The sequence below is a fragment of the Ursus arctos genome, unplaced genomic scaffold (assembly GCF_023065955.2).
Source record: "Ursus arctos isolate Adak ecotype North America unplaced genomic scaffold, UrsArc2.0 scaffold_1, whole genome shotgun sequence".
Classification (NCBI taxonomy): Eukaryota; Metazoa; Chordata; class Mammalia; order Carnivora; family Ursidae; genus Ursus; species Ursus arctos.
In genome coordinates, this window is record NW_026622763.1 from 25019248 (window position 1) to 25038620 (window position 19373).

General features: G+C 34.9%; 2 protein-coding genes across 2 annotated transcripts in view; one reads left to right on the forward strand and one right to left on the reverse strand.

Annotated features, from left to right (window-relative positions):
* LRP1B (LDL receptor related protein 1B) overlaps window positions 1-19373 on the reverse strand; it is a 1450575-nt gene that overhangs the window by 1099704 nt on the left and 331498 nt on the right. The gene's annotated exons all lie outside the window — the stretch shown is intronic.
* Window positions 5558-6884, forward strand: LOC113263400 (L-lactate dehydrogenase B chain-like). Its single transcript, XM_044388232.3, is given in 3 exon segments — window positions 5558-5673; window positions 5676-6120; window positions 6123-6884. Coding segments are annotated over 3 exon segments (999 nt in total). The 5' UTR covers window positions 5558-5619; the 3' UTR covers window positions 6623-6884.

Below are 19373 nucleotides of genomic sequence, written 5' to 3' on the forward strand. Positions count from 1 at the left end.
TGTTTTTAGATACATAAATAGCTATTTAAATAAAGCAAGAAGCTTATAACTTGGTAATGTCAACAACAAAACCTCCCAACTGCTCTCTTTGTAGAGGTATTTAGAATTCATTATGCTTATAGTAAATCTGAAATAAGAAAGCTTATAGTAGATTAATTTCTTTTTTTCAAAATTTGCAGATTCTTACTTTGTGGAACAATCTATGTTTTGAAACCAACACTGATGATTTATCACTAAATTACATTTAATATGCTACTGTCCTCATTATTTTGGTTATCCTTTTTACTGTCTATAAAATAATGCCTACGTTAATATACACACATATTTTAGTTATAAATATAAAAGTGCTTCTTAATCTTTGAAGAAAGAGCACTAAATAAAATAAAAGGTATTTACACTGACTTTTCATAATGTGTCAGTATCGATGACTCAGACATATTGCATCTATTTTAAAATAAAAAAAGCCATATGGTCCAATCAAAAGACATAGGATCTACAGAACACTAGTAGCACAATTGCTGTCAGATTAGGTTGATGATACATTAAAGTTTAAGCAGCAGACTAAATTTGACAGTGTTATCCATTACAAGCCTTCATCTTATTAAATATCTATTTCAATGACACCTAACTTTTGAGCAGTTTTAATCTTTCAGAACTGTGACTTGAGAAGTCTGGACGTTCTGAATCTTCATTGCTATATCCATTCAATTCTGAAAGGCAATCTGAATAAGTGAAATTAAAAATAACTGGAATGCACGTTTTATGTACTGTATTTTTGTGATTTTGAGTGATATGAAGTATTTAAAAGATCCCATTTTTTTTCATTCCTTCAATTAGAGCACAGTATTGATCTCATTAATGCTATGTTTGACGATAAGTCTTGCTATAAGTCTTCTACAGGCCAGGAGTTAGTATAAAGCCAGAATTGTCATGAATGTAACAAAACATTATATGAACTTCTCTGTTCATTTTATTCACTATACATTTCTATGTCATTAGCCCTTGGGATAACCTTGCAGTAGGGTTCAATGAACCTAATTTGCTTTGAAAATTACAGGAATAAGAAATTGCAGTGCTGTTTTTTTTCAGATAAAATAAGCATGAAAATTACTTATATGTGAAATATAGATTTTAGAAAAATGACATTCAATTTGAGTATTCTGAAGTATATGAAATAATCAAGTCCCTGTTTGGGCCCATATCCTTACTCTAGTCTCATAAAAATGTACCGACAAAGCTTCTTTGCAATGACAAAGAAAGAACAGATCTACCTGAATGCTTCATAAAATTTCTGTTTGGAAACAATAACCTGAGGCTAGCAGGGAGAAGCTGGAAAGTGATTTTTTTCACCTGCTGCTTTTTCTTTCAGTCATCACTTGCACATTTCATTAAGGGGCAAGTACATTCATGTTATTTTGTTTTTGTTTTTCCATATATATATTTATATATATATATTTAAATATATATATAATATAATTTATATAATATATAATTTATATAATATAATTTATAATATATACAAATATATATATATATTTAGTTAGTAAATCATTTGGGGTTTGATTTTTTAGGCAATTAGAAACAATGACAGTAAAAACAAATATAATCTGGTTTATATAGAACATTTCCAATATTTTATTTTCTTATTATGTTTCATGCAAAGAATCTTCATTACTGCATGAATTTTTAATCTATAATTATTTACTCTGACCCAAGTTAGCAACTTGGGCACAACAATCAAAAAAAAAAAATCCAACTAGATTTTAGCTTTCAGAATATAAATTATATATATATAAAACACACATATATATTATATATAATATTATATTATATATATAATGTAATAACAACATAAATATGTTATACTTGTGTGTAAATTTGAATATAATATGCAATAAACCCATATTTAAATAATTTAAGAACGATGGTATGATAGAATAATGATTAAAAGACAAGTCACAAAAGCTCATTTTAACCAATGAATCAATAAAACGCCAAACTAGAAGAACAAGACAAAATAACCAATATACATTTGACAAGAATGTAAGAAGATGATGCTTACAATTATTGATTTGATTGTTCTGCCTGATTTAAAAGATTATGGCAAAATTGCTGCCTTGATTAAACAAATACTCATAAATACCCCTATTGTTATGGTAATATTATAAAAATGTAATAATACTCTTCAGCATTTATCAACAAATATGTTTAAAAATATATAAATGTTTCATATATGTGTGTATATTTTAACATATAAATAGTTTATTTAACATATTAATTATTTTCAAGAGTTTGCTTTTTTTTAAATTTGTTTACTTTGAAATTAACCAAAACCAAAAACCACTACCAAACCACTACCATTTGCAAAGTTTTCTTTACTTTAAAATGAAGGGCTTAAAGAAACATTTATTGCTATCATTACTACACTTTCCTCAATATAAAAGATGCAAAATGTTTTAGTGTTTCACTGATGGAACACAAAAGTAAGTGAAGAAGGAAGGAATAACGTGAATAAAGATGAAATACTCAAGTGAGTTTTACTTTAAACTTTTAAAATTTAAGAATACAATTTTCACTATTAGTAATGGTATAGACATTTCAGAAGTTATACAACAGTAACTCCCTCCCATCACCCGCCACATACACACACACAAGCCTCAGGATGCTATCACTCTAATAACACTACTAAAATCTTCATTTTTTTTAGGCATTGCTTTTTTACACGTTAGAGTCATAATTCCATACCATTTTATATCTATTTTTTTTCATTTGATAATCAAGTGGTTTATTCATTTAGTATGTACAAATAAATTAAGTAGCTTATTGGTTCAATCGATTTCCTTTATAGTTTTCTGACTGAATTGTGATGATTACTTCAATATGACTCTATGCAATGCATTTGCAGTTTCATAGAATCGATGTTATTGTTCATCTCCTGAGACCAAAATTTCCCTTTGATGAATCACAACATTAAAAGTAATACAATGTCTTTTTTTTTTTTTTTTTTGAGGTAAGCTCCATGCCCAGTGTGGAGCCCAACATGGGGCTTGAACTTATGACCCTGAGATCAAAACCTGAGCTGAAATCAAGAGTTGGATGCTTAGCCAACTGAGCCACACACACACCGCAATACGATTTTTTTTTAAAACCCAACACAGAGTCCATTCTACCATAGGCTTCACAGGCTCAGCTTAGATCCGGAGATGCTTTGGCTCTCCCCGGAGTCAATTCTTCCTTCTGTTCTATATATACAGATAGAAACACTGATGTGACAGTCTGCCAACAGGTTATGGATTTGACCTTTTTTCATATTTTTTTGCCAGTCATTAATAGGTATCTTATATAACGTTTCTCATTCTTCTAATTATTAGGATGTTTAGAACTGCTTCCATTCCAAAATTAAAACTACAACACAACAGCAGCTCAGAACTGTACTCTATTCTCTTCCAAAAGAATTCATATATTAGTGACTGTTTGGATTGGATTGGAATTTGTTTTATGCTCCCTGAACTAGTCAGTTTGTATTTGGGTTACCGATACATTTTCTAAACTATGACCTCTGGGCTTATCTGGGAAGTCTCAGCAGGGCTGACAGATGATGGTGTTATTTTTGGCATACTTGGCAACTTTGGTTCACTCTCACATCTAGGAGATTGGCTTTTTCACCATACAAAGAAAAATGAACATAGAGACATGTGAGAACACTTCTTGGGTATTCCAAGAGAGTTGGGTAAAATGAGAAATAGCCAGACTGCTGAATTGGCAGCAGCTCTGGCTGTTTCCGTCCAATGGTTTCTGCTTCCTTAAACAATTAAAAGCATTCAGACCTTTCAAAATTCAATTTCTACTGAAAAATATTACCCCATTAGTTTTCATTTATGATTCAGAAATATTTACCCTTTATAAGCTACACACACTATTTTCTACTGGCATTCTTAAGTAATCAAGTCAATAGGATACAAAAAAAAATGTAGAATTAAATGCCAAGTGATTTTGCATGATATTCTAATGACAAGTATTTTACAGAAGTTAACACAAAATCTAGCTTGATCATTCTGGGGAGGAAATTATATCTTAATTATGAGATAATTAAGATAATTTGGCTTAAGGAACCAAATTAAGGTGAAATTGATTTGGTGAAAGGAACAGAAGTCTGTACATACTGAAGTAAATAAAATTATGGAATTTGGTAAAAGGAAATAAGAGCATCAAGGAAAGCAGCCAAATTTGGGAAGCCACTCTATCAGTCTGTGTGAGGCCCTTCGGTCTTTCACTTCTTCTTCTTTCTTCATATTTACTTTATTCATCACTCTTTGCGGATTGTGTTTTTCTGTGTATAAGCCCACTTCCCATAACCCTGCCTAAAGTACACATATCTAAGTTCAAGAGAGTGTGCAAAGTACACAAAAAGGGGAAAAGGAGAAAAACAAAAACAAAAAACTACTATCCAGGTAGTGTTTAACACAGGTTTCCAAAAACAAATGTCATCTGAACTGTGATATCTTGCTATTACCCTACAACTTGCTAAGCACTTTAATGAATAAAGTGCAGTCTTGTCTTTCTAGTTCTGCAGTAGATGCTCAAGTTTAAACTAATGTTCAAGATCTCTTATAAAGTCAAGACATTATTTATTGTCAATAATTAAAATAGAAGTAGGTCCAATTTGGTGGTATAAGAAGACCCTGAACTTACCTCCCCTGACAGACACACCAAATCTACACCTATATATATAAAGAAATTCCTCCTGAAGAAGAACTGAGGACTGATTGAATAGCTTTTGCACAACTAATGGTAGAGGGACCACACAAAGAACAGCAGAAGAGACAGAAACAAAATAATAATGAGAATCCCATTTCTGGTGTGATGACCCTAACTATGAAGGGATATCACTGAGGGGATCTTCCATTGGCCTGTACCCACTCCAGCTCTAGACATCCTATGAAGGCAGCCCAACTGCAGCATTCTATGGGACACCTCTGGCCCATGGCTGTTCCACCTCTAGTCATCTACCCAGGGCAGTCCCAGCATAACATGCCTTGGGATCTTCCCATCCTGTGTCCAATCCAATTCCACCTGGTCTGCCAAAGCATCCAGGCACACAGTATACATGGGGGACACGCCTACACAAGGCCACTTCTTCAAAACTAGAAGAGATAGTTGTTCTACCTAAAAACAGAAAGTCAAACAAGGAGACCAAGGAATATGTTTCAGATGATAAAACAAGATAAAACACCAGAAAAACAAAAAACGAAAATGAAAACACTAATAAAACAGATAATTAATTTAACTGATAAAGAGTTTAAAGTAATGGTCATAAAGATGCTAACCAAACTCAGGAGAAGAATGGAGGAATATCATAAGAACTTCAACAAAGTGTCAAAAATATAAGAGAGAACCAATCAGAGAGGACTACAATAACAGAATTTTTTTAAAAAATGCGCTAGAGAAAAATCAATAGATTAGATGATACAAAAGAATGGATCAGTGATCTGAAAGCCAGAATAATGGGAATCACCTGATCAGAACAGCAAGAAGAGGCAGATCCTGCACTGGAGGAGACACACGCAGCTAACATTGTCTTCTTCGTGTGACTCTTACAGCTGCTTCTCTCTGGGCACAATGGCAACTCTTAAGGAAAAACTGATTGCACCAGTTGCAGAAGAAGAGGCAGCCATCCCAACAATAAGATCACTGTAGTGGGTGTTGGACAAGTTGGTATGGCGTGTGCCATCAGCATTCTGGGAAAGTCTCTGGCTGATGAACTTGCGTTTGTGGATGTTTTGGAAGATAAACTCAAAGGAGAAATGATGGATCTGCAACATGGGAGCTTATTTCTTCAGATACCTAAAATCGTGGCAGATAAAGATTACTCTGTGACTGCCAATTCTAAGATCGTGGTGGTGACTGCCGGAGTCTGCCAGCAGGAGGGAGAGAGCCGGCTCAATCTGGTGCAGAGGAATGTTAATGTCTTCAAATTCATTATTCCACAGATAGTCAAGTACAGTCCTGATTGTATCATAATTGTGGTTTCCAACCCAGTGGATATTCTCACTTACGTTACCTGGAAACTAAGTGGACTACCCAAGCACCGTGTGATTGGAAGTGGGTGTAATCTGGATTCTCTAGATTTTGCTACCTTATGGCTGAAAAACTTGGCATTCATCCCAGCAGCTGCCACGGATGGATTTTGGGAGAACACGGTGACTCAAGTGTGGCTGTGTGGAGTGGAGTGAATGTGGCAGGTGTTTCTCTTCAGGAGCTGAATCCAGAAATGGGAACAGACAATGACAGTGAAAATTGGAAGGAAGTGCATAAGATGGTGGTGGAAAGTGCCTACGAAGTCATCAAGCTAAAAGGATATACTAACTGGGCTATTGGATTAAGTGTGGCTGATCTCATTGAATCCATGTTGAAAAATCTATCCAGGATTCATCCAGTGTCAACAATGGTGAAGGGGATGTATGGCATTGAGAATGAAGTCTTCCTGAGCCTTCCGTGTATCCTGAACGCTCGGGGCTTGACCAGTGTGATCAACCAGAAGCTGAAGGATGATGAGGTTGCCCAGCTCAAGAAAAGTGCAGATACCTTGTGGGACATCCAGAAAGACCTAAAAGATCTGTGACTTCTGGCTTCTAGGCTGTAGAAATTTAAAACTACAATGTGATTAACTGTGAGCCTTTAGTTTTACATCCATATACATGGACCACAGTTTGCTTTTATCTTCCTAAATATGTGAATCTGGGCTCACAGAATCAAAGCCCATGCTTGGCTTAATGCTTGCAATATGAGCCCTTGAACAAATAAAATTAACTATTGTAGTGTGCTTCTAAAAAAAAAAAAAAAAAGAACAGTAAAAAGAGAAAAAACAAAAGAATAAAAATAAAGAATAAAGAGGAGAAGGAAGAGGATACTTGTGTAAAGGAGCTCTGGGAATAACATCAAGCATACTAGAATTTGCATTATAGAGGCTCAAAAGGAGAAGAGAGAGAAAAAGAGCCAGAAACCATTATTGGAAGGAATAATAGCTGAAAAATTCCCTAGATTGGGGATGGAAACAGACATCTAGGTCAAGGAAGCAGAGTCCCAAACAAGATGAACCCAAAGAGATCCACACCAATGCATATCATAATTAAAATGGCTAAAGGTAAAGATAAATATAAAATGTTAAAGGCAGCAAGAGAAAAGCAAATAGTCACATACAAAGAAAGCCCCATAAGACCTTCAGCAGAAGCTTTGCAGGGAGTGGCAGGTTATATTTTAAGTGCTGAAAGGAAAATTTTCACAAACAAAAATTCTCTAACTGGCAAATTATCATTTAGAATTGAAGTAGAGATAATGAGTCTCTCATAAAAGCATAAACTAAAAACATTCATCACAATTAAATTGGCTTTACAAGAAATGTTAAAAGGTATTCATTCGGTGGAAAAGAAGAGGCCATAACTATAAATAAAATGCAAAAAAGAAAAAAAAAATCTCATTGGTAAAGGCAAATATATAGTAAAGACAGTGGATCGGCCATTTAAAAAGTTAATATAAAGATTAAAAATAAAAATAGAAAATCAAATGTAACTACAATAAGTAGTGAAGTTATATATAAAACAGAAAGATGTAAAATAGGACATCAGAAACATCAAATATGGAGGCAGAGTAAAAATGTAGTGCTTGTAGAATGCATTTGAACTTAAGCAACTAGTGCCTTTTTTAAAAAATAGACTAGACTATAATATATATAGGTCAATATATATATGAACCTCATGGTACCTGCAAACCAAAAACCTACAATTAGATACACAAAAAGTAAAGAGAAAGTAATACCAATCTAACATTAAAGTAAACCACCAAACTACAAGGGAAGTGAATAAGAGAGTAAGAAAGGAACAAACAAACAAAAAAACAACCAGAAAACAATTAACAAAATGGCAGCAAGTACCTGTCAATAATTACTTTTAATGTAAATTACTATGCTTCAATCAAAAGACATAGAATGGCCAAATAAATTAAAAACAAAATAAAATAAAACCCATCTGTATACTGCCTATAAGAAACTCACTTCAGATCTAAAGACATACACAGACCGAAAGTGAAGGTAGAATGATATCCCATGTAAATGGGGATGAGGAAGCTGGAGTAGCAATACTCTTATCAGGGGAAAGAAAAAAAAAAAAAGTCTTTTTTTTTTTTTTTTAAAGATTTTATTTATTTATTCAACAGAGAGAGAGATAGCCAGCGAGAGAGGGGACACAAGCAGGGGGAGTGGGAGAGGAAGAAGCAGGCTCATAGTGGAGGAGTCTGATGTGGGGCTCGATCCCACAACGCTGGGATCACGCCCTGAGCCGAAGGCAGACGCCTAACCGCTGTGCCACCCAGGCACTCCCCCGCCAAAAAAAAGTCTTTAAACAAATGCTGTGACAAAAGACAAAGAAAGATATTACATAATGATAAAAGGGTCAGTTCAAGAAGAGGATATAACATTTGTAAACATTTATGCACCCAACATAAAAGCACCTAAATATATGAAGCAAATATTAATAGATACAAAGGGAGAAACTGACAGTAACATAATAACAGGGGATTTTAGTACCCCACTTATTTCAATGGACCAATCATCCAGACAGAAAACCAATATGGAAACACTGGCCTTAAATGACCATTGGGTTAGATGGACTTAATAGATTACATAGAACCTTTCATCCAAAAACTTCAAAATACATATTTTTTTTTCAAGTGCACATGGAACATTCTCTAGAATGTATCATATGTTAGGCCAAAACAAATCTCAATAAATTCAAAAAGACTGAAATCATATCAAGCATCTTTTCCAACCACAATGGTATGAAACTAGCAATCAAGTACAAGAAGAAAACTGGGGGAAAAAAAACCCCACAAACACATGAAGACAAACAACATGTGACTGACGAACCAATGGGCCAATGAAGAAATCAAACAGGAAGTTAAAAAAAATAACTTGAGACAAATGAAAATGTAAATACAAATTTCCAAATCTATGCAATATAGCAAAAGCAATTTTAAGAGGGAAATTCACGAATTGCCTACCTCAAGAAATAAGAAAACAAGAAAACATAAATAAATGAAAAATAAAAATAAGGAAAATCCCAAATAAACAGTCTTTTTATCTAAAAGAACTAGAAAAAGATCAAAGGTCAAAGTTAGAAGAAAATAATATAGATCAAAGTCAAAATAAACAACATAGAAACTTAAAAAAAAAGAAAGAAAGATCAAAGAAACTAAAAACCGGTTCTTTGAACAGATAAAAAAATTAATAACCTACACATCCAGACTCATTAAGAAAAAAAGGGAGAGGACCCAAATAAATAAAATGAGAAATGAAAAAGGAGTTACAACTGACACAACAGAAATACAAAGGATCATAAGAGATTACTACAAACTGTCACATACCAACAAACTGGAAAACCTAGAAGAAATGTATAAATTCTTAGAAATGCTCAATTTCCAAGACAGAATCACAAAGAAATAGAAAATCTGAACAAACTGGTTACAAGTAACAAAACGGAATCAATAATTTTAAAAGGTCAAAAAAACACAAAAGTCTAGGTCAGAATGGCTTTACAGATGAAGTCTACCAAGCATTTAGTACCTAACTTTCTCAAGTTGTTTTTTAAAACATGAAAAGGAAGGAACACTTCCAAACTCTTAACAAAGACAGCATAACCTGGATAGCGAATGAAACATAGTAATAAGCTCCTTCATATCAGTCTCAGCAATATATTTTTTTTTTTTTTGAAACTAGTCTTCACAGGCAAGGGCAACAAAAGCTAAAATAAACAAATGGGATTATATCACACCAGAAAGCTTTTGCACAGTGAAGAAAATCATCAACAAAACAAAAAGGCAACCTACTGAATAGGAGAAGATATTTTCACATCACACATCTAAAGGGTTAATATCCAGAATATATAAAGAACTTATACAATTTAATATCTATTTTTTTTAATGGACAGAGAATTGAATAGACATTCTTCCAAGAAGACATACAGATGGCCAATAGTTACATGAAAGGATGCTCAAAATCATCTATCATCAGTGAAATACAAATCAAAACCATGAGCTATCACCTCACACCAGTCAGTCTGTCCATTATCAAAAAGACAAAAAATAACCAGTGTTGGCAAGGATGTGGAGAAAAGGGAATCCTAGTACACTACTGGTGGAAATGCAAATTAGTGCAACATTATAAACAACAGAATGGAGTTCCCTCAAAAAATTAAAAATAGAACTACCATATGATCCATCAATTTCATTTCTAGATATTTATCCAAAGAAAACAAAAGCACCAATTTGAATAGATACATGCTCCCCTATGTTCACTGAAGAATCATTTACAATAGCCAGGATATGGATACAACCTAAGTGTCTACTGATGAACGGATAAAGAACATGTGATATATAAAAATAGAATATTACACAATGGAATATTACCCATAAAACAGAATAAAATCTCTCCATTTGTGACACCATGGATGGACCTAGAGGGTATCATACTAAGTGAAATAAATCAGACAGTGATAGGCAAATACTACATGGTTTTACATATATGTTGATTTTAAAAAACAAAACAAATAAACAAACAAAATTAAACAGAAACAGACTCATAGATCAATGAAACAAATTGTTGGTTACCAGAGAGGGAGTGGTTGAGAGGTCAGCTGAAATAGGTGAAGGGAATTAAGAGGTACAAACTTCCAGGTACAAAATCAATAAGTCATGGGGATGTAAAGCACAGCACAGGGAATATAGCAAATAATATTGAAATAATTTTGTATGGTGACAGATAGTAACTAGACTTATCATGGGGATCATTTCAAAATGTATAAAAATATAAAATAAATATGATACACACCTGAAACTAATAAAATAGTATATGTCAATTATACTTAAAAAAACAATTAAAATAATCTAAAATAAAATGAGACATCTAATTTTAAAACAGTTAATGGGCTCTACCATATTTAAGGTTAATTAATTATCAAATGCCAGACAGAGCCATTAGGGATATTACTCTATATTTCTCTGAATCTTATAAAATGACTGACATATATATTTTGGTATAAATTGGGCCAGAAAATATATACAAATATCAATCTTTCAAATACTTAATATTTAATGATACTTAGTATTACTTTTCTCAACCCATGAATCTGGAATGTTCTACTTATTTAGGTTTTTAATTTCTTTCAATAATGTATAAATTTCAGTGTACAAGTCTTTCACATCTTTCCATAAATGTATTCAATAAAAAAACCTTATTTTTTTAAAGGTTTTATTTTATTTATTTGACAGAGAGAGCCAGCAAGAGAGGGAACACAAGCAATGGGAGTGAGAGAGAGAGAAGCAGGCTTCCCACGGAGCAGGGAGACCAATGCGGGGCTCGATCCCAGGACCCAGGGATCATGACCTGAGCCAAAGGCAGATGCTTAATGACTGAGCCACCCAGGCACCCCTAAAATACCTTATTTTTAAAAATGTATTTACTAAATTATTTTCTTAATTTCTGTTTTAATATATTCTTTGCCAGTATATAGAGATACAATTGATTGCTATAAATTGATCTTGAGTCCCACCTGCTGAACTCACCCACAAGTTATAAAAGGATTTTTGTGGGGGCACCTGGGTGGCACAGCGGTTAAGCGTCTGCCTTTGGCTCAGGGCGTGATCCCAGCGTTGTGGGATCGAGCCCCACATCAGGCTCCTCCGCTATGAGCCTGCTTCTTCCTCTCCCATTCTCTCTGCTTGTGTTCCCTCTCTCCCTGGCTGTCTCTATCTCTGTCGAATAAATAAATAAAATCTTTAAAAAGAAAAAGGATTTTTGTGGATTCCTTAGTTTTTTCTATTAAAGTTCACGTCATATGCAAATAGAGACAGTTTTCCTTCTTTTCCATTCTGGAAGCTGCTCATTTATTTATTATTTTAAAAATATTTATTTATTTGTTTGTTTACTTGTATATTTTTTTCCTAATTGATCTCGCTAGAAACTCCAGTGGCAGGAGGGGCAGGAGTAGGAAGTCTCAAGCAGACTTCCTGCTGAGCCCTGAGCCCAAGACAGGGCTCAGTCTCACAACCCTGAGATCACGACCTCAGCCGAAATCACCAGTCAGACACTTAACCAACTAAGCCTCCTAGGCACCCCTTTGCATATGTATTTATAAGGAATATTGGTCTGCATTCATTCTCTTCTTGTAACATCTTTATCTGGTTTTAGAAGCAGAATGATACTAGCTTAATAGAATGAATTTAAAGTGTTCTCTCCTTTTCTTAATTTTTGAAAGAGTTTGTGGTAAATTAGTTTTAAGTTTTCTTTAAATGTTTGGTAGACTTTACCAGTGAAGCCAATGGCCCTGTCCTTTTCTTTGAGACTTTTCAAAGCAGTAATTCAATATGTTTAGTGTTCTAGGTCTATCCAGATATTCTATTTCTTTTTTAGTTTTGGTAATTTGTGCCTTTCAGGAATTTATCCATTTTTCTAAGTTATATAATTTGTTGGCATACAGGTGTTCATGGTATTCCCTTATAATCTTTTTATTCCTGTAATATCAGTAGTGATGTTTTTCCTCTTCCTTTCCTGATTTTAATAATTTGAGCATCTTTGAGCAAGTTAAATTTGTTGATTCAGTTTGTTTCAAACAACCAACTTTTAGTTTCATTCATTTGCTCTACTGATTTTCTACTCTTGTATTTAATTTCATTTCTCGTCTGTTTAATTTCCTTCCTTCTGCTAGCTTTAGGTTTAGTTTGCTATCCTTTTCCAGTGTCTTAAGGTAGAAAGTTAGGTTATTTATTCAAGATCTTTCTTAACTTTTCATTATAGGTATGTACAGCTATAACTTTCCCTCTGAGTGCTGTTTTAGCCTTATCCCATAACTTTCAGTATGTGTTTTTATTTGCATTTATCTCAAAGTGTATTCTGATTTCCTTTGTGATATCTTCGTTACTCTATTCGTTATTTAGGAATGGATTTAAATTCCACAGAGGTCCATAATTTCCAAATTTCCTTATATTATTGATTTCTAATTTAATTCCCCTGTGTTCAGAGAACATACTTTGTAAGATTTCAATCATTTTTTTAATTTATTGAGGTCAGTTTTCTGGACTAGCATATACTCTACTTTGGAGTGCATGTATATTGAGAAGATTGTATATTCTGCTGCTGTTACGTAAAATGTTCTATAGATAAGTTTAGTTGACTAATTGTGCTGTTCAGGTATTCCATTTCCTTGTTGATCTTCTGTCTGGTTGTTCTAGGCATTTTTGAGAATGTTGTATTCAAATCTTCAACTATTATTTTTTTTTAAAGATTTTATTTATTAATTTGATATAGAAAGGGAGCACAAGCTCCCTTGTGGGTGGAGCAGCAGGCAGAGGGAGAAGGAGAAGCAGGCTTCCTGCTGAGCAAGGAGCCTGATACAGAACTCAATCCCAGAACCCTGGGACCATGACCTGTGCCGAAGGTAGATGCTCAACCGACTGAGCCACCCAGGTGCCCCAATCCCCAACTATTATTATTGAATCTTTTCTACCAGTTTTTGTTAACTATAAGATTGTTGGTTAATATTTAATTTTCAGCATTTTGAATAGGTCATTCTACTGCTTTCTGGCTTTTATTGTTTCTGATAATCCAGCTATTATTTTGTAGGGGTTCTCTTTTATGTGATGAGAGGTTTTCCTCTTCCTCCTTACAAGATTTTCTCTTGATATCTGGTTTTCAACATTTTGACTATGATGAACTGTTTTGCATGTAATCCTACTTGAAATGTATCAGCAAGTTTGCTGATTCTTTCATCTGCCAGTTCAAATCTATACTTGAGACCCTCTAGTGAATTTTACATTTTGGCTTTTGCACTTTTCAATCCAGATTTTCTATTTGGTTCTTTTTAATAGTTCAATTTCTTTATTTATAGTCTCCATTTGATGAGGCATTGTCATCATGACTTCCTTTCATTCTTTAAGCATTGTTTCCTTTACGTTTTTGCATATTTATAATAGCTGTCGTGAACTCTATGTCCCTAAGTGCACCATCTAGACCCTTCGAAAGGCAGTTTTCGTTACTTCTGTGTGTGTGTGTGTGTGTGTGTGTGTGTGTAAGAGAGACAGAGAGAGAGAGAGAGGGAGAGACATTTTCCTGTTTCTTTGCATATCTCACAATTTTTTTGGCTGAAAACTGGACATTTTAGATATTATAATAATTCTGCATACTAATCCCAACTGGGATTAGTTATTGTTGTTTGCTGGGGAATTTGTCTATTTGGTGATTTGACTGAATTAATTCTGCAAAGTCTGCCCCTGTAGCGTGTAATCTTTGATGTTCCTGTTCAGGTCCCCCCCCTCCTTTTTTTTTCTTTTAGTCTGACTATGTAGGGGTTAGGTCAGGTAGGTCAGGACAAGATACTTACCGGTCAAATGTTGTGCTTTATCCCCCTTTGGCAGTAAGATTTTTACACTGTATCACTGGATATGTGTATTGGCTTAGAGCTGCTTTCACAGGTCATAGAGTGTTTACCCCCAACATTCATCCAGAGACTAGTAGCTTGGGAGATCCTTCTCTGATCACTCCTGAGAGGGTGCAGCATAGGGCATGCACAGAGTCTTAGAGACTGCTAAGGATGACTGTGATTTTATTTTTAAGGATGATTTCCATGGAGTTGCCCCTGGGTCACAGTAGTTTTTTGCTCAGTTAGGGTTTGGCCAGAGGTTGTGTTTAAGCCCCTTGTGGCAGTGAAGCATCCACCCTGTATTAATGAATTTGTGTGTGGCTTTGAGAATGCTCTGAAGTCCTGCTTTGATTGCTCCTGAGTGTAATTTGTGAGTGCAGCCTAATGCATATGCACAACTTCCCCAACCTCCAAAGTTGACTGTTTTCATAGGAGGGCTTTTTATCCTATCTCTTTACCTGGCTCTATTAAACTTCTAGCTGTTCTGCTATTTTACTTGGAGCTATAAACTTCCTCTTAATTGCTATCAAGTCTTCATCTTTCTTTTTTTTCCCCCAGATGATGAGGATGTTTAAGATTTATTGTCTTAATAAGTTACAAATATGCAATACAACATTATTAACTATAGTCACTATACTGTATATTATATCCCCATGACTTAATTTATGACCCCCTTTAACCATGCCAATCATTCCTCAATCCCCCCCACCACCTCTGGCAACCACCAGTTTGTTTCCTATATCTATGACATTGTAATCCCATGTAAGTGGGATTATATGATGTCTGTCCTTCTCTGACTTATTTCATTTAGCACAATGCCCTCAAGGTCCATCCATATTGTTGCAAATTGCAAGATTTCATTTGTGTGTGTGTGTGTGGCTGAATATACACAGATACACACACACCCCACATCTTTAGTCATTCATCCACTGATGGACACTTAGGTTGTTTCCATGTCTTGGCTACTATAATCCATTATTCTTGACAAGTTCCTTAGGTATGGAATTCTCCTCACTCTGTTCCAAAAAATGTCAGTACCCCTCAGTGGAGCCTCAGACCTCCCATCTTATGACCCTCTTTCCCCTTCTCCAGCCTGCCACCCCCACCAAAATCACTGCATTGTTGTTGGGGGGGAGGGTGTTACTTTTCACTTTCACCCTTGCTCAATGAGTGGGCACAGGGAGACGGGTGGTTGGCATACCATAGTCTTGGCCTAGCCCGCTTGGTTTGATACTCCTACCCTATGAATAAGCAGATATATATATATATATATATATATACACTTGGCCTGATGTACCTGGAGTAGAGCTTCTGTGCTATGAGTGGTGTCTGGGTAGAGGAAAAAAGCAGATATAGATATATAGATATATAGATATATATACTTGGCCTGATGTACCTGGAGTAGAGCTTCTGTGCTATGAGTGGTGTCTGGGTAGAGGAAAAAAGAGCTAGTCCTCCTGGTCATATCTGCCTGTAATGAAGATTTGAAACATGTGCTGAGTAGGATGAGACACTGGCAGCCTGCCCCTCCTGGGTAAAACTGTGGCCCTAGACTAGAAGATGGAAGGAGAAGGAGCCCCCATCTTCTTGACTGCACATGTCTGGAGTACGACTTCCATAACACAGTCTAAAGGGATGGAAAGGATGGTGGTAAGAAAGTGGGTCATGGCTTAAATGCCATAGCCTCTTGCTGTTCTATCAGAGACTTAGATTTTCTTGAATGAATATTTCTTCATTTGCTTAACAATGTTAGGACAATTTCCAGAAACTTTCAATGATTAGACTTTAAAAAATAATATTTATCCATTAAATTACTGTTTTCCTGGAGGACGATCTATCTAGTTGTTCTTTCAAAAGTACTTCCTTCCTTAAGTGTATTTTTTTTTAAATCTACTGTGCTTATATTATTTTACTTGAATTGTGAAACTACCTTGACAATCAGCAGTAAATACATTTACTATATCAAATGTTTCTAATTAGATTTTGCAGATAAATATTTTAGCTTTTTAAGAAACACTTTGGGCTTATAAATAGGAAAAAAAAGCAAACTACTTCTACTGGCAGCATTTCACATTGAATAATTTACATTAGTAACTAAAGCTACACACATAGTTCTTATCAGAACATGGCATCTGTCTCTTCAGACAATGAAAAGCACCTTTTGGATGAGGATAATATATTGTGCTGCATCACTGGGTTTCTCATCTTGGCACTTCTGTAAATCTAATTATGAGATATATGCAGCAGTTGCTAACTCCCATTAATGGAAATGGATGCATCAATGACCCCCATTTTACTGAGTCTAAATAAACTAATACTCTATCTCTAAAGCACACCCAAGCTATTTAAACCTTTCTCCCCTGGCTAAGCATAAGAACAGTAAATTATCATAAATCAAAGTTCACTGATGTATATATGACAATAGAAGCAAATTATTAATGTATGAATATTCTCATTCTTTCTCTCCCCCGCACCTCTTCCTGCTAAAGAAGGCTTGTAAAAGGCTTTCTCTCAGGGAGTTTTACATTTCAGAATCAAGAGAAATTGTTGGACTGGTCAGCAAAGGACCAGTGGCTAGGGGAAGGGAAGGAGTTTTCAGGGGAACTTTATTTATTTATTTTTTTTATTTTTTTTTTAAAGATTTTATTTATTTATTTGACAGAGATAGAGACAGCCAGCGAGAGAGGGAACACAAGCAGGGGGAGTGAGAGAGGAAGAAGCAGGCTCATAGCGGAGGAGCCTGATGTGGGGCTCGATCCCATAACGCCAAGATCACACCCTGAGCTGAAGGCAGACGCCTAACCACTGTGCCACCCAGGAGCCCCTTCAGGGGAACTTTAAAAAAGATTAGTGAGGGACTGATTAGCTGTTTGAATTGGAGACAGGGAATGAGGAGAAAAGAGAGTAGGATCCTAATTTAAAGTGTTTCTATGGCTTAAAAATCTGTCATGGTATATGAGAACTATATGTAAAGAACTTTAATGGTTCTGAAATTGCTGTTTGGTCAACAGAATGTATTTATTCGACTGTAATTTTATTCTTACACTGAATCATTTTAGTCATTGCTTTTAACATATTTCCAAATATAAGGCTTTAATGCAAATTGTTTTTAAAAATATGAGTTTAATTTAAAAAAATATATTCTACGGAAATACCTTACAGCTATAATATTTTTCAGACTACATTGATAGTAAGAATTGTCATGAGAAACAAAATCAGCATTGTCTTGTTAGCATCTTAATTCAATTTTTGCAGCTTTTACAGTCACAATATATTCAAGGAAAAGGGGGGAAGGGAATGTACCCCATGCCACGCACACTCAAAATCCTAAAAAAAAATCCCTTTATCATTTTGTATATGTAAATTGCATGGATGGTTGACTATTTAGACTTTACATTAAGTGTACTTAATAAGTTTGCATTAAAATGCAAGTAATTATTCACATATTATAGAGTATTCTCTGACTTTTATACATCATGCATAAAATTCTCACCATAGGGATTCTGGGTGGCAGGGGTGCATTGATTGTATAACATTTGGAAGTGAAGCATTTAAATTAAGCTATTTCCCACAGTGTGTAGATATTTCTAAATTAACATTTAAATGTAGATTTTTCATTTTGAGCTAGGCAACTTCTTTCTCTGTATATGGTGAGTATTTTGGAGGGTTTAGCTAGATCAAGATAGTTGATGGTTTAGGTCAACCCTAGAGTCCCTTCATCTGTTTCCACAGTATCTTTTGTATATCTGTTTTACTACAGTGTACTTGTGTGTGTGTGTGTGTGTCTCTGTATTGTGTGCATGTGTGTTTGGAACACAGCAACTACAGGGATGTTAAAGGAAAAAAATGAGTGAATGAATGAATGAATGAATGAACGAATGAATGGATACCTGAATAATTCTAACTGGATTGTGTCCTATTTACCTGCAGATCCAGAGTTAGTACATCTTCATTCATTAATTTGTAATTATACAAATGCCTGCCACTTGTTAGAATGACTTTCATGCCTTCTTTTTTCCTTCAGCCTTTCTGTGGGAGTATCCCTAGAGGATAGCTATGGGTTAGGGAAATTAGCTGGAAGGGGAGGGGGTGATTTCTTATGTAGGGCACAGGTTCAACATTTAGTACAGAATAATAATTTGGGGTTTAACCAAGGACACTGAAACTTCCAAGGTAATAGACAAGATCTATTCTGGGCTGAGAACCAGAAGAATCATCCAGATCATCATGAGAGGTCAGGACTGCACACAAATGAAAGCCAAGGAGTTAAATCGAGCTAAGAAAAGGAAGAGGCATTAAGAGTAACAGGAACGAGATCTAGTATTAGAGTACAATTAAATTGGGGAGCTACGATTTTAGTTACACAGACAAGCAAATGGCCCAGGCAAGAACTTTTGTACATGTATTTCATATCTTACAGAGACCATATTTTAGGATGAAAGATATGATTTAAGAAGGCCTTCTTGAATTTGTGCTAATAGCATTCAATCTTTTATGTTGAATTGCATGAGGAAAATAGTATTCTGAATGGAATTCAGAATTCTGACCATTTAATATAATCTTTATAAAATTCTGCAAACCTGAGGGGCGCCTGGGTGGCACAGTGGTTAAGCATCTGCCTTCGGCTCAGGGCGTGATCCCGGCGTTATGGGATCGAACCCCACATCAGGCTCCTCCGCCATGAGCCTGCTTCTTCCTCTCCCACTCCCCCTGCTTGTGTTCCCTCTCTCGCTGGCTGTCTCTATCTCTGTCAAATAAATAAATAAAATCTTAAAAAAAAAAAATTCTGCAAACCTGAAAAAGCCAACCCAAACAATAAAATAATCTAATTTTAAAATGTTATGATTTCTAATTGTTTTGCATTAAGAAAGTGGATTTCTTCTTACAACTTCACTATTTTGGGCTGTG